Source organism: Apteryx mantelli, chromosome 1 (assembly GCF_036417845.1).
Source record: "Apteryx mantelli isolate bAptMan1 chromosome 1, bAptMan1.hap1, whole genome shotgun sequence".
Classification (NCBI taxonomy): Eukaryota; Metazoa; Chordata; class Aves; order Apterygiformes; family Apterygidae; genus Apteryx; species Apteryx mantelli.
In genome coordinates, this window is record NC_089978.1 from 210,743,513 (window position 1) to 210,765,915 (window position 22,403).

General features: G+C 38.8%; 1 protein-coding gene across 6 annotated transcripts in view; it reads left to right on the forward strand.

Moving 5' to 3' along the window:
• The window catches only part of CD36 (CD36 molecule (CD36 blood group)), a 40,192-nt gene that overhangs the window by 11,426 nt on the left and 6,363 nt on the right, over positions 1–22,403 (forward strand). For 4 of the 6 annotated variants that reach the window (XM_067316836.1, XM_067316831.1, XM_067316833.1 and 1 more), the window contains exons 2-9: positions 2,230–2,466; positions 10,875–11,035; positions 13,416–13,560; positions 15,388–15,567; positions 15,715–15,806; positions 16,244–16,290; positions 19,955–20,024; positions 21,721–21,908. In XM_067316836.1, the coding sequence (XP_067172937.1) occupies positions 2,347–2,466; positions 10,875–11,035; positions 13,416–13,560; positions 15,388–15,567; positions 15,715–15,806; positions 16,244–16,290; positions 19,955–20,024; positions 21,721–21,908 (1,003 nt within the window). In that variant the 5' untranslated portion in view covers positions 2,230–2,346. The remainder of the gene's footprint in view (positions 1–2,229; positions 2,467–10,874; positions 11,036–13,415; positions 13,561–15,387; positions 15,568–15,714; positions 15,807–16,243; positions 16,291–19,954; positions 20,025–21,720; positions 21,909–22,403) is intronic. The other 2 variants (XM_067316835.1, XM_067316834.1) reach the window with 1 other exon arrangement.

Sequence of the window (22,403 nt, forward strand, 5' to 3'; positions counted from 1 at the left end):
ATGCACCTTTTTTTTTTCTTAATGTTACCTCTTTGATCCGTTTCTATTGCTGTTCAGTGTGAAGGTACACAGTAACAGATCTGGTCAAGGGGAGAGCAACTAATAAGCCAGAGGTTCAAATGAGGTGCAAATCCTCAAGCGGAGAAGCCAAGTTTACAGCTATAAAGAGGCTCTTCTCTGTCTAAAGAGCCTCCTCTCTTTCCAGTCCTGGCCAATCACACTGTTTTGCCAAGGTTGGAAACAAGGAGGCAGTAACCTCTTTGGAGATTTTCCTCATCAAAAATAGTTCTTGGTCAGGTGAGAAAAGGTTACTCAGGGTATGCTCATATAAAAGCTTGGGAAACACTGCAGGCTAGTCCTCCTAACAGAGGTGAGCACTAAAACAGCTGGGCATGAGTTTTGGTTATAATAAAGTCAGGAAAGAGGTTATGGGTAAAACTTTAGCTAAATCTGGTTTCTTTTTTGGTCTCCTGTTTGGGCGGGTAAAAGGATCAAAGTGCAGTTTTGATTTAGGAACCACACAAAATCACCTTGTGGCAGGTAGATTGCCTGGATGACTTTTATGGAGAATGTATTTTTCTATGAATGCAAGGAGAAGTAGTATTTTAGTCATTCTACTTGTTCTTGCAAGTTTCCAAGGATAAACGATTAAAATATCAACCAGACTCAAATGTACAGAAATAGTCATTGTTAATATCAAGGAACCCGTAGACTGCTGCTAGTCCAAGACTAGGCAAAAGGTGGTTTTCCAGTGCAGGTAGAAGAAGCAGTCTGAGCTCAAATATGGACGTGATATAATTTTTGTGAATTTGGGTGGCACAAGAGCACTTAGCCCTCTGACCATGGCACCTTATATGTGTCTATGTGCGTGTTTTTTTTTTTTTAAAAAAGGACCTTATAACTACAAATGGCATTTACAAAAATAAAACACATGGCTATTTCTACACCTGTATCGCTGTCCAGTTTTAATCCAAGAACTTTTTTTGGTCTTTAAATCTCACCAACAAACTGGGAATTCAGGTTGAGCTGTTCTACTACAGCTTCCTGTTTTCCTCAGGTCTCTGTGTCTGGCCTTGAAAACTTAATTAACTCTACAACTAATGCCTGCTTTGAAAGTGGTTCAGAGATGATCACAATGTTTTAATGAACAGAAATTGTTAAGAATAGAAAGGACTATGGACAATGCCACTTAAAATAGAAAGCAGCTGATTTCTGTTAGCTGGAAGTCTAAGGCAAATAAAAAACTGGAAATTTCTGTAGGCATGATGAATTTCTGAGCAAGTATAAATTAAAAGTTAGCCAGCTCTTTGCTTAGTTGTCTGAAACCAGTAACAAATAGGACAAAATATTGCTTGGACCATATGTCTCACCATATCTGTCAGCACTGGTAACATTCTGATTCTCTTGATAACATCTTTTAATAGGAGTCAGATCTTAAGATATGTTAGCCCGTATTACCAGCGATTGCTGTATTCCAGTGAATGATTGCCAATTTATTTTTTTCTGTCCCAAAATATAAGGTGTTATACCTTCAGAAGGTCAGAATCCAGACCCGCTTTAAGAAGTCTGCCTTTCTCTGAAGCAATTGGGATTGATGGAACTAGGTGGTGGGATGGGTGGCAGAGAGCAACAATTCAGTTCTTACAAGTAAATCCAGTCATGCCTTTGCCATGAAGTTGCTGAAACATTTTGTTCCCTCAGTAGTAGACTGTAGGCTGACAAATGTCTTCTAGATCCAGCAAAGCAGAAGTACAGGCTTCTCATAGTTGCCTCTCAACAGAGACTGCTGTTCCCACCAAGGTGCTGATGGAGGAGTTTCCAGAAGTCCCTTGCTGGTATCACACAGAAACAGCCAGGGCAGTCCAGACTAACACTGTAAACTGCTGATTTTGCCTGAAGAGGGACACACTGGCATTGTAGACTGTAACTGTATAACCTCCTGCTTTGGCACAGAAAGATTTTTAAGAAGGTGTTTGCCTCAGGAAGAGCGTTGATTGAATTGGGTCAGTTTGCCCTAATGCAATGGAGCCAAAACCAAAGAACCCATATATACATAGCAATTGACTACCTTGTCAAATGTCTATACAGCCTTTTTTTTTCCTTTTAGCACTTCCTGTCTAATAAATGGGCCTGTTTTTGACATGTTATCTTCTTATCTGCTTCACCTTATGCACTTGGTACTTTGAGCTTTGGAATGTGATTTTTTTGTTCGCTCTCTCCTTATATTAGCAGCTTCTCTCACGAAGACTGGTGGGTGTACTGGGATCCAGAAGTGAGGAAAAAACTTCGAGGCTTACAGCAAGGATACTTTTACACTGTCTGTCTGCATCCTGACAAAGGAGAGGAATGGGCTGTAACAGAAACTGTGGGCTACTCACTGGGGCTGTCATCGGTGCTGTGCTGGCTATCTTTGGAGGAATTCTGATACCAGTTGGAGATAACATTATAGGCAAGGCAATAAAAAAGGTACAAGTTATTTCTATTTTCATTCTAATGATTTATGGTTACTGAATAGTCATTATTTCTGAATATTTTGCTAAGTTTCTATTTCTCTCCTTTTTTTTTTTTCTTTAAATCCCTGATCTTTGGAATGTGCACAATCACAAATTAGTCCTGACAGCTTTTACTCCCTGTGAATCAGGCTGCAGCAAGACATTTTTAAAAAATTATGTTAATTATTATGTGTATTTGCCTGCTCTCTTTCATGCTTCATGTGAGGAGAAGCCAAAATATTGTTTTAAAGCTGAGTTTTCATTAATGTAATTTGAAAATGATCATTTTTTATTTTAATTATTATTGTGATTGTTATTAGTTTCTTTTTTTACCATGATGATCTGCTTATTTCTGTGCATCTTCTTATTTTGGGACTCACTTCATGCACTTAAATATACTTCCTGCAAATATCCTCACTAACTTCTGATGCTGGATACAATACTAGTTACATGCATCCAGCTCATGTTCGGTGACTACATAATTCAAAGCGAATGTGCTCCACAGGGTTTGATCGTATGCATCTCCTTGATTCAAGGGCTGTGAAAAATAATTGAAGCAGAGCATTGTAGAACTTGCAGAAACAGTTTCTTTTGTTTTTAGAGGATTTCATCTCTTTAAAATGTCATTTTGTCTTTAATTAAAAATAAATAGTTTTTTCAAATCGTCAGTGAAAAGGAGTGTATAACTGAGGGCCTAAACCATGGGGTAAACTGGAGTGAAAGACCGTGGAAGCCCTGGGGCATCCACCATGGAGACGTAGGGTCTCCTTGTGGTCACAGTCACAGCCTGCATGGTGGGCTCCCTACAATTAAAAATCTAGGAATCTTAAGGCTTTTGGCTGATGGTTAGTCCTCCTAATGAGCTATTGTGGAGCTGAAGACCTTGGAAAACTTGGAGCCTTTCTGGCAGACCAACCTTAACTCGTCAGCTGTTAAAGCCAACTGAGTAGCCGGATACAGCAACTGTCAGGAAACATTAAACTGTCTGTTGAAGCCCTACCTAGATTTTAGTATCACTTTGAAAAGAATTGAAACAAACAATTTCTATATAATATTTTAATTTCAACAAAGCAGCAAATCCAGTGAAAAAGTCAATCCATAGGAAAGTTCCAGTTCTTAGCATCCTTTGTATTTTTCATGAAATTTTCATATTCAGATAAAACCAAAAATAATTAAATGAAGCACAGGAATGTCTCACTATATAATAAGTCTTACCCACCTTCACACATTTTACAAAAAGACATAGTGTCTATTTTTGCAAATAATTGTAATTGATAAGGAAATTGGAGTATTTTTAAAAAGCACATAATGTAAAAGATGTGGATCTCCTTATATTAAATATTTATTTTGAATTAATCCAGAGTGTTCTTTTATGCTTTCCTAATTTTCAAAGCAAATTATATATATTGGCAATGTTATGTGTTCATCTGTTTACTTACAATAATGAACCTGTTACCCAGCATATTTTGCAAATGTCTACATATTGAATTATACCTGCATGAGTTCTAAGTAGTAAAGTTTTAGGCAGACTAATTTTTTCCTCTACCTCTCTGCAATTTTCTTCATTGTGATCATGTTTCAGATGCTTATACGAATTTCAAGGCAGCTTTTCTGATGTGTATAAAAAAGAGAATTCATATGAATCATGCAAGAGTAAATTTGTAGAGGCTTTATTTATTTAAGTAAAAGGATATATTTTTTTCCTAACTACAAGTCACACTGGATTATTTATTTTCTATTTATCATACTGATTATTCAGTGAGACCATGAGACTCAGACAATTCTTTTTCAGAAAAGATATGCAAAGGAACAACCACCTGAAATATTTGATCAGTTCAGTTGATGCACAAGAAGGACTTAAATCCAACTAATTCTGATTTACCTGTGTTGATCAAAGGGCTAGTAAGAAAAACAAGTATTTGTCATTCACGGAGGTTATATTTAAGATAAATATGTAGCTGATTGCGGAGGAAATGTCTGATGAGTAGAGAAAATACTTTTTTTCTGAAACTTTTACCCTTTTGTAAATGTCATTTTTTTAAAAGAAAAGTTTGGTAGAAACAAACCATTTTCAATGAAAATCTTATTCAGAGTTTGCCAAGAATAGAGATTCTCAGAAAGGGAGAAAACCTAATGATTGAGATGTTCCCTCAGATATGGCCCACATACATTCACATTTCCATTTTGACTGATATGGGGCAAAGTCTGAACTTGGGTCCTCATGAACTATTCATCGTTCTTCACACACCTCATACACATTTCCTCATGACAGAAATCAGGAAGTCTCTGTTTCACTCATCATTGGGATGAAAAAAAATTTTTTTAATGAAAGAGAAAAACTGTTCAAGTCATCACCTTTGCAAGCAAAATCATCTCTTAGAATTTTGCATAGTCTAAAACCTGAAAAGAGAGCCCCAGCTGTTCCTCTACCTAACCTATCCCAAAGTAAATTCCTGTTTGCAGAAGTTAACAACAGTGCAGGTTTACACTTCTAGAGGCAATGAATTTTATTATAAAATGTTATTGCTGAATTAGAGAAACAAATATTGAAACTTTCCCCCTCGCTGTGTAGATTTAGGACATTTCATACTATTATGAGTCAAGTTATCACAGGTTAATCTGTTACAAAGATTTATTCAAATTACATAATCATTAGTTTATTCTCAAGGAAGTTCCATTGAATTTGCTGGTATTTCCCAATAAATAGGGACAGCTTTAGTTTCAAAAATCAATACCATCAATATTTTTTGCAGTTCTTCTACTGGCAGCAGAAGAGTGACCACTGCTGGTGCTCAAGCACACATCCCTTTGGTAGGCCAAACCCTAGAGACCCCATTTAATCTTTATTGCAATCACTGAGAGATTAGCCTGGATAAACAATGTACAACATATCTTCCTGCAAGGCTGCATTTTGTTCTTGCAGCAAAGAAGAAGTATCTGCAAAGCATATGCAAACTCAGGTGTGTTGCGTGAAAGGGAGGGACGGAAGGCCCTTCCTTATCTTTATAATTTACGTTTGCCTGCCAGAGCCCCCCTGTTTGAGGGGGGCCCAGGGAAAGTCCTCAAACAGGGGGGCTCTGGCAGGCAAACGTAAATTATAAAGATAAGGAAGGGCCTTCCGTCCCTCCCTTTCACGCAACAAGGTGTTCCTAGAAATTTGACCCAAGAGTCTGTTATCTCCTAGCAGACAGGTGTTGTTTTCCACCCTTCTTTAAAACAAAGTCCATATAACATGTAATACCAAAATGTCACCTGTTCATATGTTCCAGTTTATTAACATACATCTATACTTCAACATAGGACTCATTGCTGTGTTTTCTAATCCGAGATTGCTATACCTATGTTTCAGACCTTATTTAGTTAAGCTGTTTCCACTCCTGTCTCCAGCAGGGGTTTTAAAGAATTTAAGCATTATATATTTTTGAATCTTTTTAGAGACTGTTTAAAGAATCTGTCACTTACAGAGCACACTCAAAATGACACTACCAGCAGCAGTGTCTTGGCTGGGATCCACTGAACAAGATTAGTGCTGAGCTATTTCAGTGCTGGTACTATTCAGGGCAGGGAGATTTCCCCCTTAAAAGGTACCTTCCTCTTCAGTACTACAGAACAGAAATCCTAGTTTCCCCAAACAGTGCAGCTGTCCAGAGGGCAGAGTTGTCGTTCTATGAAGGACTTAGTGGTTTAGAAAATTGTCAGTGTTGCAATTAGAATGAAGCTTGAAAATTTCACGCTTTCATAAACATTTTTAACTAACTCTATACATTTCTTTTATATACTATCATGGCTATTATCATGCAGCAATAAAAAAATCAAGAGGAAAAGTCAGTTCAAAACAAAAAATCAGAAAGTTTCTGTCTGAAACTGTTGAAAGGAGATGTTTTGGCATGGCTCTATTACTACTTACTGCCTTTCCTTCCTCAAGCACAATATTATTACCTCAGCAAAATTCCCATTGTTTCAGTTATGATAGAACTTATTTTTTCTGCTCATCTGTTTCTTTTTCCAGCAAGGTTTAATCACTCAAACTTGTTGTTAGCTGATTCATTTGCCAGAAGAATTTTTATCACCACTTCTACGAGAGCTTTTGCTCTCTGCCTTAGAACATGGACTCAGAAGATCAATAGAAGCCACAAAATGCTACTCAGTATATTAAATTCCTGATAAATTGGTAATACAGCCTGGTATATATTTTACCACAATACCTCAGCGCTGCACTCTTTCTATGGAGTCCTCAGGGTTAGTCTTCGCTATTTTTAGCCATAAAGCTATCAATTTTATCTATTATTATATTTAGTCATCTGTCTCTCTACGTATTTGTTATCCAGATTCTTTCTCCTCAGCTGCTTACTGCAGTAGAAATACTTCTAATTTATAGCTATGTCTGTGAAACTCAGATGCTGCTTCTTTATCTAAACTAGTGAAGATGAAGCAACTGCTGGCTCCTAGCAGAACATAAAGGATCTAATCACACATATTCCAGCATTGCTGATAATAAACTTCATTGACTTCTGTATTTTTTTATATTCAAGGAGTGAAAAAGGACTTAAAGTTTTGTTCCAATGGTGCCTGAATAGGAAGGTTAATACACAGGAGAATCATCATCACACTTCAAAAGTAATAAATGGCTATTCCTACTTTCAGCTGCAAAATGGAAGAACAAGATTACTTGCTTCCCTGGAACTCAGCTAATTCAGTTTTACTGAATTGTAATGTTTGTTTTCTCAGATTTATGCCTGCAGCAGAGCACATATAACATATAAACTTGTAGCAGTCTTCTTGCTACCTGAAGTATTCGAGACACAGCATTTCTGAATTCCCAGAAAATGTCATCTTTTATCAATCTGGCCAGATCCTTTGTCAAAACAGACTTTCTATTGTAGTTTGTATTTCTTCCTCAGAAATCATGATGACTGAATTTACTGTAAAGCACTGAAGTACAGTAAGCTGACTGCCTCAGCATTTTTGAATGTATTGCTAGTATATGTATTGCTAGTTGACCCATCAAAAGCGGAAAAAAATGTTTCAGAAACAAAAGTGGATAAAGTTCCCATTGGTTTCACTCAGACTCTTGCACAATTAGGTCATGGGATGAACTTGGCTGTGTAGCAATGACATATTGTATAGTTACTTTTGCTACTAGTAGATAAGCATTGCGTAAGATATTAGAAACCACAGAAGCTGAAGTAGGTTGACTAGGGAGTTTTTTCAGATTATCAACTGCAAATAAGTAGCAATTACCCTACCTTTCATAAAATCAGTGGAAACAAAGCATGGCAGTTTACTAGGGGAATACTGGCGTGACCACCTGTAGAGAGGGGTACTGTTTAGGGCTGGCCTCAGCAGTGATCATCCAGATGAAAGCCAAGGGCTTGCTGGTGTGAGGAAATTAGTACTATTAAATGAGAACATGAATGAGGACAGAACTCTATATCTTCTTCTACTTTAAATCACCATTTGCACTCTCTAAGTGTATGACAGAGACTCATACACATCTCCTTTGTGGGAGGAGTAAGTTAATAAGAATGATGGCTGAAAACCACTGAAAACTGCTCCCTTCCTCCCCTCCCTTTTTTGTCCTGCTGCTTCACTTGTGCCAACTCTGGTGTTCATCTGACCCTTCCCCTGTCTATCTACACCAGTGAGCCAAGCAACTCACTGGCAGAAAGCTAACCCAGCAAAAAAAAGGAAATAATGTTCCTCTCGTTTAGCAAGCAGAACCAGCTCCCTGAGGAATCACAGCTGGCACAAAGGCAGGGGGAGGCGTGTGGGCCAGGCAACGGGGGGCTGTGGAAGCTGGCTTCCCCCTTTCGGCTGCCAAGCGGCTAGATCGGATCGGCTGTCCTGTCAAAGCTCCCCTGAGAGTGACTGTGGGCCATTAGGGCAGAGTGAATGGTGGGCTGCAGATTCACATATTAACTCACGTTGACCTGGCTGCCCCATGTGGGCAGATCCCTGGGACCGCTTCTTACAATGCTCAGTCGTTCTTCTCTACTGGAATTTCCCAGGGCATAATTCAGAAATGGTAGCTATTCTTGCATGAAAATTACAGGACAACAGCCCCACCTGTTTAGGCACTGAGGACAGTAGATTTGTTCTAGATTGATAAAGAAAGTACATAGCACTGCACAGTGAAGTGCAGTGAAGAAGGTACATGAAAAGGATCTTCACTTAGCCTACGGTCTCAGTTTATATGGAAAGCTGTCCTCACTGTAGTAAAAAGCTGGTATGAAGACCTGCACAGTCTTTCTCAGCTTTCCCTGCAATAGCAAAGATGAGATGAGAGACAAAGACTTACCCTTCTGACAAAATAAAATCGCTTGCATGGAGAAAGCTGTGAGGAAGCATATCCCTTATATTCTTCCAAGTCAGCTCAAGGTTGTGAGATATGATAACTGCAAAAGAAGCATTTTTCAAAGTACCCAGAGGCAGATAAGATGTTATTTCCTTGTCTCTCAAGGATGGGGTGGGGGGGCCCGTGACTGGGTCACTCTGAGCAAACTCTGTGCATCGGTAGAGGAGTTAGCATAAAATTATGTGCTATTATAATGCTTAGCATAGGTGTTATAAGTGTGGGGGGGGTTGTGGACGGAGGGGAAAACTTCAGTTTTTTTAAGAGAAACTTATTTCTCTGTTCGCTCCTGTGCCTATACGCTGTTGATTTCTAGAGAGGTTAGTGCTGTTTCCCCCTGGCCATACGGCTGCCAGGAATCCTCCCCATCCCAGTTAAGCAGAAGCAGTAGGTTAAATGCTCACGTGTGGCTCCATCCCTGAATCCTGACGAGCACAGACTACAGTCAGATTCTGATCAGACTAAGTTGCGCATTTCTTTTCTATCAACATGCATTTCTCAGATCCTTTGAGCAATTCTCTCTGAAAGTTGAAAAGAAATCCAAATCATGAGAGCATTTATCTTTTCACCTATAAAGAAATTATGGAAATAGATGACCAAGGAGATGGCCTGCCCCACCTCCAAAAATGCCCTGCTGTCTTCATTGCAGCTGTGTCAGAGTCCTTAGCCTCCCGAGGTCTGCAAAACAAGGCCAAAAAGAATTTTAGCTATAGTAGGGTCTCAGTGCAAGACCTCAATCTGATACACATTTGCTGCTGCCAAGTTTCCTTCCCCTCTCACGCAAATGCACATAAATCACAGCAGAAATGCAGACAGCAAGCCTCGTGTTTTACACCACCAGGGCATTTACAAATCCACCATACAAACGAGCTTTACTCTGTACCCCTGTCTATGTGAAGTGTTCTCCAAGACACAACATTCACTCCTAACTGCAGCGGTCCTTAGTTAGTGGAATTCTTTTTTTTGATGGTCCTTGCTAAGCAAATCTAGTGGCATAAAATTATGGTAGAAAAAATATCTGGCAAATGGTAATTTAAAATGTCTTTTCCTTCTTCAGAAGTCTCTGGAGGGATTCCAACATTTTGTTTTCTGCTGCTCTGTGAGCTGTGGATGTTAACTAATTAATATTGTGCCATACTATTGAAAAAAAATTTATACTTTGAATTTAGGCAGCTTGGACTTTTATTGCAAAAACTTTTCTAAATTTTTACCACCAAGGGGAAAATCTACATTATCCCAAGACTCTGTGAAAGTCACAGAGAAAGAGGCCTGGTGCAGACCAGGCAGAGCAAGTATCCCCCCTGCAATATAGAAAGCATATCTTCAGACTCCTTTTGCTGTCCAAAGGATTCCACAATCCATAAACATAAAGGAGATGGTTACTCTGGAGTGCCTCTTGAGGTCCTGTTTTGTCCTATGTCCATATTTTGGTGTCATTTCCTGGACCTGGGAAACATTCTTGATGGAAAGTGAGATTTCATAGAAAGTCTCACTTTTGATGACAAGAATTTTCTGAAAAAAAAAAAGTCCTGCAAGAACACTATTTGCCTTCTCCGTGTGCAAAATGGCTTACTGCAAGAGTAATACTCAGAGTTAACACTCCTTTTGTCTCCTGGGACATTAGCAAATGTATGAAAAGGAGATTAGATTTGAAATACTGTTGGGTATAGTTCAATCATTTAAAGGTTTTCCTTTTACAAATATTCAGTGTATTTGGCAAGTATTTGGGAACTAAGGCAATGTCCAGTCATGTCAACAGGAAAGCTTTGCTACGGGCTGCAATTGCAACTTTATCCTATTTGTGTTTGCTTATTCTAGCAACTCATTTTTGCTGTTAGTCTTCGGGAATTTCAGGCTGCATTCAAATGTTGGCCAGAAGTGTGCACTTTATGCCTCATCTGATGATAAAATAGCTTTTTTTTCTGTTTTTTGGAAACCTTCTACAATCGTCTGGAAAGTAAATGCTGCCTGTCTCTCATTTTTCTGTGGCTAACTAGTTTTTTTTGTCCTTGTAATTTTTGTCCTTGTAGGAAGCTGTCATCACAAATGGTACCATTGCTTTTGAAAATTGGGTTGTGCCAGGAAGTTCAGTTTACAGGCAGTTTTGGATCTTTCATGTGCAAAATCCATCAGAAGTATTAGACAATGGAACACGTCCAAAACTTGAACAAAGAGGACCTTACACGTACAGGTAAGCAAAGCACCCTGAATATATGAGATGTCATATCAGAAGTCTTGTTAAGGTCAGAGAAAATTCTGATGAATTAGAATTTGTTCTTGAAAGTTCAGAGTATTATTGTAGCCAGACTTAACAGAAATGCCTAAGATATTTGCAGTTACTCACAGCAATCGCAAACAATTTCTGTACTGGGTCTCCCAATAGAAAAATGTATATAAAAATAGACCATCAGATGAGAAGCTATTTGCTCCTGTGAAAAATGAATGTTTATTAACAAGGTATTTAGCATAAAAACACACAAGCATGTGTATTTGTTGCTGATCAGTTTTTGCCAACCTTTTACATTAAAAAAAAAAAATCTGTCGGATGCCCTAAAAGCATGAGATCTTATCACTCGTTAATTTGAATAATGTATTTTGTTTCATTGATCTTTTATGACTTTTTTAACCTATAGGGGTTCCTTTTCCAAGTGTTTCTGTGAAAAGTATTCCATTTTCTGAATGTACTACCTGAGGCCCAGATGCAATAGCCCATCACCATTCAGGAAAGCTTTTAATAATTTGTTTAACCATGTTTGTGATTTCACCATAGGACTAGTTCACACTTCGTATGTCACTAAGTCCAATACCTGTCTGTCATTGGCACAGTAATCAGTTTCCTGAAGTGATAGGATATTTCTTTATTAATAGCTTTGGAGATGTATTTACAAGACAATTTTGGACTGCGGCCTCTGAAGCTGAGGTGCTCTGAGAACTAAAAGATTATTCATTTCTCATTGAAATACCTTGGTTGTACAGTGCATGGGAAAACATAAGAATTGGTTCCACAGCAGTCAGGAAACTAAGCAGGATGGGATGACAAAGTACCAGTTAAGAAATGCTGAGGAAAGCGAACTCCCACCAAACAGAAATGCTTTACTTTCGGGAGAGGGTGGTGCCTACTTTCTCAGGGGTTAGTTTCTGCCTCATGCTCAGATGAGACTATAGAAGAAATGATGCTACTACTCTTCTCACTACTGCAGTCACACTCACCCGGGAAGTGAAAGATATTTCACATCCCTGATCAGGTATATCAAGTCTACTTGAAAGACTGGGACACTGTGTCTATCTTTCAGTCTCCCCTTGAATATTTAGCTATTTATTACAAAGTAGAACAACTTTTCTTGAAAATATGTTCTCCCTGGGATTCTGTTGGGATATGGGAGACCTTGTTTGAAGTCTTTTGTTTCTGTTCAGAGGGAACATTAATTAGAAAGCAAACCTCCAATCTTTCAGTTAGTTGCTCTATACATTAGGCAATTAATTAAAACGATATGCACAGAAACCACTCTTGAGAAGCCATGATCCCAGCTTCTTTGGGAAGCTTCTTCAGGCTCAGTTGCATTGGTTATGTCTGTACTGTGGGAAAATGCTTGATGAACCTTTTGATCCCTCCACTGTCCATACTGGAAGATCTGGTGGAGTACATTGAAGACCCCTTCGGGCCCACATCCCTGTTTTCTCGTGCTTGGGAGCCACAGAGTGAGAGGGATGAAAAGTGCTCAGATCTTGTCCGCACACAGAGTCATAGTGTGATAGCAGCTCGCCTCCACAGCCAGGAGCTGGGATGGCCTTCCTGGGCCACAGTAGAGGCTAAATCACACATCACACAACGTCACACAGTGTCACACAACGTCACACAGCGCCTGCTGGCCTCTGCCCCTGCAGGGGGGCAGCAAGGGGACACGTAGATAAAGAGCAGGGCCAAAGCTAGAATTATCAGGGGTCAGAGATTTGTATTGCAGTGATCTCCTAACAGAAATATAGGCACTTAAAAGCACATTTGAGAAGGACTTTTGAGAATTTCAGTGGTGCTGAAAGACTGCTTATAAACCCACACACATGTATGAAATGTTAACAAAGTGACTCCCAGTATGGATTTAACCTGTAATCTCTTTCATTGCAATTCAGGCCTAGAAAACAGATCTGAAAAGTGTTTTTCGACCATTTCCAGTCATCCCATTCTATTAACATGCAACCACAAGAAAGCTTAGAAAACAATGTGATTGGAGCACAGTTGATTCAGAACAAAACATTAAAAAGTACAAAGTTCTAGGCTGAAATGAAATGTAAAAAGAAATATTTGTTGACATTTTAGTATCATGAAGAAATTTCTATTAGACAGTTAGGAAATATTTACAAAACAAAAATATTTTTACATAAAAAAGAATTTTCACAAATGTTCACAGTGAGAAGCTTAAAATCTTTTCAGTGTCATAAATGGTCATAAAATGCTCAGCATTCTTCTTCAAAAATGTTCATCAACATTTCAAAAAACTTCCAACATGTATGGTTATGTGTTGATTTTAAAATCAAATGTTAAATATATTCTATGCTTTATTTTTCATTTAAAGGGTGAGATATTTACCCAAAGAAAATATCACTGAAAATCCTGATGGCACAATATCCTACATGTTGCCTAACGTTGCTCGTTTTGAACCTGATATGTCTGTTGGGACAGAAAATGATACTGTTACATGCCTCAACCTTGCTGTTGTTGTAAGTAAAGAAATTAAACCGTAATATCCAAATCTGAATGTTGATATACTGTAGGATAAAGGGAAGAAGTTAGCACCAGTTAGCTAGTATTAGAAGACATGAGTGTCATCTGTGCTGAAGACAATCGTATCACTGTGTTCAGAAAAAAAAAAAAAATCATTCTGAGGATACATTGCAGTTACTTCAAGTTTTCTTATGCTCCCAGGGTAATGCCAACCATCTTAACTGCAAATGAAAATTGACTGTTTAGTTTCAACAGAACTAAAGTCATCAGCTTGGATGGGATGCATCCCAAGGCATTCTTCTAGTCGATTTTAGCATGGGAACGAATCAAGAGTTTGTGGATGGATTCCCTGCCTATCTGAGATGCAGCATGAATAGTATGAGGCAGGTTTGCCATACGCTTAATATCTTCAGTCCTGCATTGCAGTGGAGGCCGTGTTAAATCCCCCACTCTGCCTCTGCATGGCCTCACAGCTTCTAGCAATGGTGCCAATTAGCACCATTGCAGTGGCTGTCCCTGAGCCGTCTTGTCCTATTGAGATCTTAGTCCTTTAAAGAAAAGCTCGGGAGACCCCATCTAAACGGGGCTATACCCTTTTCCACTCCAGATATTTCTGTGTCCTTTGGATAAGCCTGAATTCCCAGAGAGGCCCTGCCTTGCTCACTGGTCAGCACTGACTTCAAAGCAGAAGCAGATCTCACTTTTTGTATCATAACCTTGTGGTCAAAACACTCACAGAAGAACTGGGAGAAATCTTTCACACTTTCTTAGCCCTGAGGGGACTGAACCTACTTCTCCTCTATCTCATAATCTTGCCTTATCTATGATTTCTGCTTACTCTGAGTTCAAGTTCAGGCAAGAATGAAAAAGTCATGGGTAAACAGAGGAAAAAAAGAAAAAAAAAGAGAGAGATCAACAGAGAGATCAACTCTGTCTTGCTTAATTTCACCTTCTGGCTGGCCCTGGCTCTCCAATTCCTCTCCCCATTGTGCTAAAGATCAAACTGAGAGTCTACTAAAGCGCCTGGTCTGGACACTTGCTTTAAGAGTATCACTTGTTTTTACACAGATTTACTCATCAAAATCGTTACCATTTCCTGCTTCTACCAGACAGGCCAAAGTAGATAATTTCTGTTTGCTTTCCACAAGCTATTCAGTGACTTTAAGGACTTGGTTTTGTGCTAACATTTCTGCAAATGTTCATTATAATTAATGCTGCTAAAATACCACATTATTCTTTGTTGAAATATGAAAAGTATATCTTTTATTTATAATTAAAACTGTCCAGAAAAAAGGATGTTTGCCACAAAAAATGTATTCTTTCTGAAAAAAGAAATAATGGAGAGTCTGCACTTAAGCAGTTCTATGCAGAATGCAATCGTATTGTTACTGGTATGATTTTATCACCATAGAAAATATGAACCACAGCCAATAAATGACAAGGCCCATGTATTTGTAATACGCATATATAGTGTGAGTGAGTCTGAAGTACATGACATATGAGATGATAGAGAAAAGGCAGAAAACCAGAAGTGTTACAATCTTTATTATACGATGGGAACTTGAGATACAAAGAGATTAGGAATAATCTAGTGACCTCATGTAAATAATAATGACAAATAGTCTGTTTTTATATAAATATACTAATTGTTTCATTAATGAGTGTCAGTTTTAAGCAGAAATTGAACTTACAGTGAACCACAACTCTAGAATTCAGCTTTAATTACCAGCTTTGCCAGGGATTACTTGGAGTCAGTCTCTGTATTTTTGATCCAAAGCATAAGCAGAATTTTATACTAATCATTAATTTTGTTGCTGTTGTAGGCTGCACCAGCCCTGTACACAAACACTTTCATACAACTATTATTAAACACTTGGATTAAAGCTTCTAAGTCATCCATGCTGCAGAATAGAACAGTAAAAGAAATACTGTGGGGATACAAAGATCCTTTCTTGAACAAAGTCCCCTTCCCCTTGGACCCAGTCCTGGGAGTCTTCTATCCGGTAAGTGAAACCGATGAGGAGGGAAAGCCTTCAGTTATTATCCTGTGAATAAAGATTAAGACAACTGCTCTTAGGAAGAAAAATCTGACAAAAATCCCTTGTATGACTATGTCTAACTGTTATTCTTTCTTCTTGTGTCTATTACAGTATAACGGGACATATGATGGACTTTATAGAGTTTTTACTGGGACAAAAGACATAAGCAAAACAGCAATAATTGATACTTATAAGAACAAAAGGTATAATAGCATTGTATATATAAAAAAAATGCACATATTTTCAAAATATGGCTTTTAAGGCTTGTTTCACTAACAGCTATAGTTAAGTGGAAAATCTTCAGCAATTCCAGAAAATGCTGCATCAAGCCCCAGGAGCAGCAAAACCGCCTCTCCTTTTTAGCTATTCATGATTCTTTTGTGAGCTTGGATCTAAGACAATTATTGATTCTTTGATATAAATAGTTGCTTCACTTTTGCATACTTAAGTAGCTAAATCTTTTTTACCCTATTCTAAGACATCATATAGTTTATCTGAACATATGAATTAACATCACTATCCTGTGAATTTGCTGATGAATCAAGCTTATATTGGAACAGTGAGGCTTAGCAGTACAGAAGGATTACATGGTATAATATAATACATGCCACATGACTTTTTTTTCTTTTTAATCTTAAAGGAATCTTTCGTACTGGGAAGGTCACTGTGACTTGGTTAATGGCACAGGTGAGCCAGTTAAAGCTTTTTAAAATTTCAACACGTTTCTTGATATTGCAGGGGACAATTATCAAGTTAATTCCCTTGGGCTTTTCTATATACATAGAGTTCTGCATTCTGCCCATTAAATGTGTATATAAATATGTATGTATACATACTGCTTACATGCATAGGTGTATATTACCTTATAGATATACATTATTATACATTATTTTATACACACACACACACTTATGCTCTTCAGATACAGTAGACAGGAGACACACCAGAAAAGAATTCAGCTCTCTCTTTCTTTTAGTTGTCTGCATGTTATAATATAATTAAGATTCCTTTTCTTTGGTATAGCAGTTGAAAATTATCTCTGCCTTGCAATGCTGTAAATTCACTTTCACTGTTGAAAAATAAAATTAAAAGCACCATAATGGACCCAAGACAAAGTTTTTCCTGAGGTGTGAAAAGACAGGGAGAGTTAATGAGCTGCAGAAATTGAGGTGGCAAGGGAAAAAACTCCCAGACAATCTGGTTTGGAGGCCAGTAGCAGATTAAAAAGGAGGTAAAGGAGATGTAGATTAATCTAGAATCAATCAGCTAGAGAAGAACATTTTTAAATTTGCTTTTAGAATGAATATGAAAACATTCGACAGGCTTAAGGGTATATTTATTCAAGGTGATATATTTGTTTCTTCTTGATGAGTGAAAGTGTCACTTTGAGGACATCAGAACCCATTGAATCTGGCTGGCAGATGTCACGGAGAAGATTTTTGCACTAATGATAGTCTCACAGGCATAGACAGTAGAGACCGTGAGCTCTGAGTCACAGGGAAAAGGGCAGAACTGTATTTAAAGATGTGTGTAGCATATCTCTCAATGAGGCATTTAGCTGAATGAAATTCAGAAGAAGCCACTAATTCATTTGGTCAAAAATAAGCAGCAAAGGACATTGGACATTGGATGATCATTTAAAATATCTCTGTGATGTACTATTTTGTAAGGAAAAGCTAAGACTGAGGTAGAGGTACAGTGTCCAGAGAGGAGAAAGGGGATTTTATAAAAGAGGTAGAAGAGAAACAGCAGAGGACTGAGAAGTGAACCTTATGGGACTTTATCCTGGCAACAAATAGTAGAGCACACAAGAAACTTTGAGCAAGTTAGCTTACATGAAAACCTCTTCCCAGCAGGCCATCAATGAGAGAACCTGAAAACAAGCAGGTTTATTCTTGCTGTACTGTTTTAGCTAGCATAGCTCATTCTCCTTATAACCCAGAGCACACGACAAGTGATTTCGAAATATTTCAAATACTTCACAAGAATTTGAGTTTCTAGAAGACTGTGAATCAGGAAAGTTTAGCTCCTTTTTATACTACCTCAATATTTTTGTACCAGGAAATGTTTTCTTAGGTTCTGGGACTTTTCTTCTTTCTTATGGACACTGAATCTCTTTTCCCACTGTCAGCTTTTTCTTTTTCTTCTTCCACAGCTGATAGAATAAACACACTCAGGTAACTAGACTAAGTGCTCCAGTACAGTGAAAATGCAGAGTGTTGTTACACAGCTTACGTGAGCATTCAGTGTGACTGCTGATGAGACAACCTGTGTTTAGAGACTTTTACAATGTCTTGTAAATATGTGCGAAAATTCCTTCGTATCTTGTAAACTTTTGCACCAAAGGGGAGATTGTTTTTCAGTACCATACTAAAGCAAATAACTAGATAATAAGATTAAACAGCATTCTTGTACAGGTCTGGAAATTAGTCAACTTTTTCAAACCCTCCAAGTCTGCCACGATTTAGAAATAGAGTACGTCTCTAGGACGATCTTGGATCTTCTTTAAAACAAAATGCTTCCCTCAGCAGTGGGCAGGCAGCAGTGTGTAATTTAACTTTCTTGCTCTCTCCAACTCGATTCAAAGATATCACAGATATTTTCGATTCTTTGGTTATGACTGCTGACTAAGAAACTAAACAGAAATTGCAGCAAGAATTAACAAATGTAATGGTTAGAGGTTTGTTGCAATACCTTGTTTGGGAGAACTGCTGAGACTCCTCTTACCTAACTCTAGATGTGTGCAATGAAGAAATATGCATCTGAACTAGCTATGTTTTTTTTTTATACTGAGTGGAGAAACACCCTCACCAAATTGTTCTTCCTCTGACCTATTTTGCATTTCTACCATGGAATGAGATGAACTTGCTCTAGAAGAGTTTCATTCTCTCCATTAACTACAGAAAGGATCACAGAATCACAGAATCACAGAATGGTTGAGGTTGGAAGGGACCTCTGGAGATCATCTAGTCCACCCCCCCTGCTAAGGCAGGGTCACCTAGAGCACGTTGCACAGGATTGCGTCCAGGCGAGTTTTGAATATCTCCAGAGAAGGAGACTCCACAACCTCTCTGGGCAACCTGTTCCAGTGCTCTGTCACCCTCACAGTGAAAAAGTTTTTCCTCATGTTCAGATGGAATTGTCTGTGTTTCAGTTTGTGCTTGTTGCCCCTTGTCCTGTTGCTGGGCACCACTGAAAAGAGTCTGGTCCCATCCTCTCGACACCCTCCCTTCAGATACTTGTACACGTTGATAAGATCTCCTCTCAGCCTTCTCTTCTGCAGGCTAAACAGGCCCAGCTCTCTCAGCCTTTCCTCATAGGAGAGATGCTCCAGTCCCCTAATCATCTTTGTAGCCCTTCGCTGGACTTGCTCCAGTAGTGCCACATCCCTCTTGCACTGGGGAGCCCAGCACTGGACGCAGTACTCCAGATGTGGCCTCACCAGGGCTGAGTAGAGGGGGAGGATCACCTCCCTCGACCTGCTGGCAACACTCTTCCTGATGCAGCCCAGGATACCGTTGGCCTTCTTGGCCACAAGGGCACATTGCTGCCTCATGCTTAACTTGGTGTCCACCAGCACTCCCAGGTCCTTCTCTGCAGAACTGCTTTCCAGCAGGTCAACCCCCAACCTGTACTGGTGCATGGGGTTATTCCTCCCCAGGTGCAGGACCCTGCACTTGCCTTTGTTGAACTTCATGAGGTTCCTCTCTGCCCACCTCTCCAGCCTGTCCAGGTCTCTCTGAATGGCAGCACAGCCCTCTGGTGTATCACTCACTCCTCTCAGTTTTGTATCGTCGGCAAACTTGCTGAGGGTGCATTCTGTCCCTTCATCCCTTCATCCAGGTCATCTACACTTAGCAAAGAAGAGCTCCAGTTGAGCTGTCTTTGGTGCAAAAAATTTAGTGCTGTTTATTAAATATGCAGTTTTGAAGTCAAAAATTGTGTTCCTTATAGGTGCTGAGTGCCATAACTCCAGGTGAACCATGCTTCTTTAGAAAGGTTTTAAACCTCTAGACTGCATAAACCCTGAAGCAATGGTAACAGGAAATAGTATTCCTACTAAGCAGGATTGTTTTTTGTATCCTCTATTTTTAATTGTCATGATCATGTAGCTTCACATCAATGAAAAAAATTAGTTGCCACAGTTTGGCTTGTCTTCAAAAAAAAGGCAGTCTTATCTGTGGAGTACCTGTCACTATGCAATAAGTTATGTAAATATTTTTTCTATAAATGACTCAGTTTTGCTTATCTTTTTTGCAGCTTTATGGCAAAGTAACAGCTGAACATTGAACTATAAATTAAATCGTATCTTGTAAAAAGAATTGCTTTCAAGCTCTTATTTTTTTCACAGATGGGGCATCATTTCCCCCGTTTGTTAAGAAGGATCAGGTACTGCGCTTCTTCTCCTCTGATATTTGCAGGTACGCTGGTCCCTTACTGCTGTGCAGACATTCATGCATGTGCCACCAAAATGCTCTTTAGTTTCAGAGGATTGCTGCAGTGGCTCTGCCTGGACTCAGGTCACTGAGGCATTTCAGTAGAAATGTTTCACTTAAAAGCAAGCAAATTAATGAGCTGTGCTCATGATTTACAGCCTGATTCTTCCACTTTCATTTATGTCAAGTGGCAAACTATTTACAGTGCATGCTATTTCAGCTAGTTCCAGTTATGTGATTCAGGAATACCTCTACTTGATTTCACAGAGTGAGACAATGGTGTGAGCTGGTACAGACCTATGAAAGGTATCAAGGTCCTCTGGGTTCAAAGTCTTGAACTTCTTCCAAGACCAGAACCCAGCTTAAAACCTGCCTTATTTGGTCTGAGAACGCAATTTACCCCTAGGAATAGATATAGCAGGAAGTAGTTAAGCCCATCTTGGGGATTTCAGTAGAACATAATCTACACAAAACAGAACTCACTGTCAATTGCTACATACTCAAAATTGCTTTCTCACAGGATATTTTTGTGTATTTTATTTTTATGTATTTACAAACAAACTTTCTTAATTCATTCCATACTGATGGATTTTCAGGCTGCTTCTTCTACTGTGGCTATCCAGTGACCCTGAGTTCTCCAGTGGGATAGCTGAAAGCAATGTTAGAAGATCTAAAGTGCATCAGAGTATATTTACTTTGGGAAGTTCAACCCCTTTATTTGTTTTGCTTCCTAGAAACAGCTGCTTCCTTTTGACTAGGTTTAAGGTGGACCATTTGCTTTGAAAGCTGTGTATTTTTAAAGATCAGTTTTTTTACATAAAGTTGAGTTTTTCATTTGTGAAGTACTTGGACCCCCAAACTAGAAGGCATTTCACAAACTACAGAAAAGGAAATTCTATGTCTTTGGATCAATTTGACACAGTTTGTGAGATACCTCTGGCCATTTACTTCTCACAGTTACTGAAGAATGAAGAGGAGCAGTAACAGTCTCCCAAAGTCTTGCTCTTAAATGGTTCATGGAAACTTATTCTGACTGTATTGCAAGACCTAGAACCCTTGTTTTTCTTGACTATGATAGAAGCATTGCTGCACCGGTTACATTAGTGTGTAACAACCACATCTATATACTAGATGATAATAATTTGGCAAAAAGCAGCTTAAGTGGTATTCTGATTTGTATGCAATGGAATGAGCTATAGGGTTATACCCAGTACGCTGTCTCCACCATAAAGCTTAGATTGGTATCATTAGGTCAGTAGAAAAACCTGTAACAGAGGTGATTTATTTTGATAAGTACCTGTAATGTAGTCCTAAAACCTGCAAACATTTCATAAGAACAGTGGTTGAAGAAGACTTTAGAGAAAAGAGCTGTTAATTAGTTTATTGTATATTATTTATTAGTATAAATATTTTTGTCTTCCTTTTTGCATATTGATGTGCTTACCTGTGCTTGTATATCTTTGTGTGTAAACGCAGAACAACTCTCCATTACAGAGGAGCACCTCTACAAACTGCTGTGAACAGTGGGAAGGGAGCCTGGTCATTGGCTCTCTTAGTACTCTCTGTAGTACTTTTTTTTACTTAAAGAGAAAGACAGTCAGAGGATCCTTAAGGAGTAATACCGTGGATTCAGATTTGTAGTTCAAATGACTGAGACACATTTCTCCTCTTTTTTATTCAGATCGATTTATGGAGTTTTCCAGAGCAAGCAGAATGTGAAGGGGATCCCGCTCTACCGTTTTGCGGTTCCCCGTGAAGCGTTTGCATCGCCTGTTGAATTTGGAGATAATTACTGCTTCTGTACAGACCCCATCATTTCGCAAAACTGCACATTAGCCGGAGTCCTAGACATCAGTGCCTGCAAAGCAGGTATAGTAGTGACATGGTACTGCCGAACAAGCCATCTATCTAGGGAGAAACCAGCTGTCCTGTAGCTGAGGTGTTACTTACTCTAAGGCCTCAGACACTTGTATTTATCTGTGAATTCTTCCATAAATCGCCTGTTAGATCTTTCACTTTTCTGTAGCCTCATTTCCCAAAATGAGGACTCTAAAATTTCTATTTTACATAGTGCTGTGAAAAAAATCATGATACTAAAGGTGGTATGCTGAAATTGTAGGAATACACAAATAGAAAGGAAAGGAGAGGGATTCCATAGCTACTGCATAAAAGTCAGAGATAGTCATGGTCCATGTATTCGTGGTAATTCTCACACACAGTGTATTAACCATGTACACGTGGCTGAGAGACGCTATTGGCTTAGTTTAGCGAAGGTATAATAAACTGAACACATACACAGTCTGAGTTTGGTGCAGAGTGGGCAGCATGAGTTCCCTTCTGTCTTTCATCCTACTAAAACAGGAT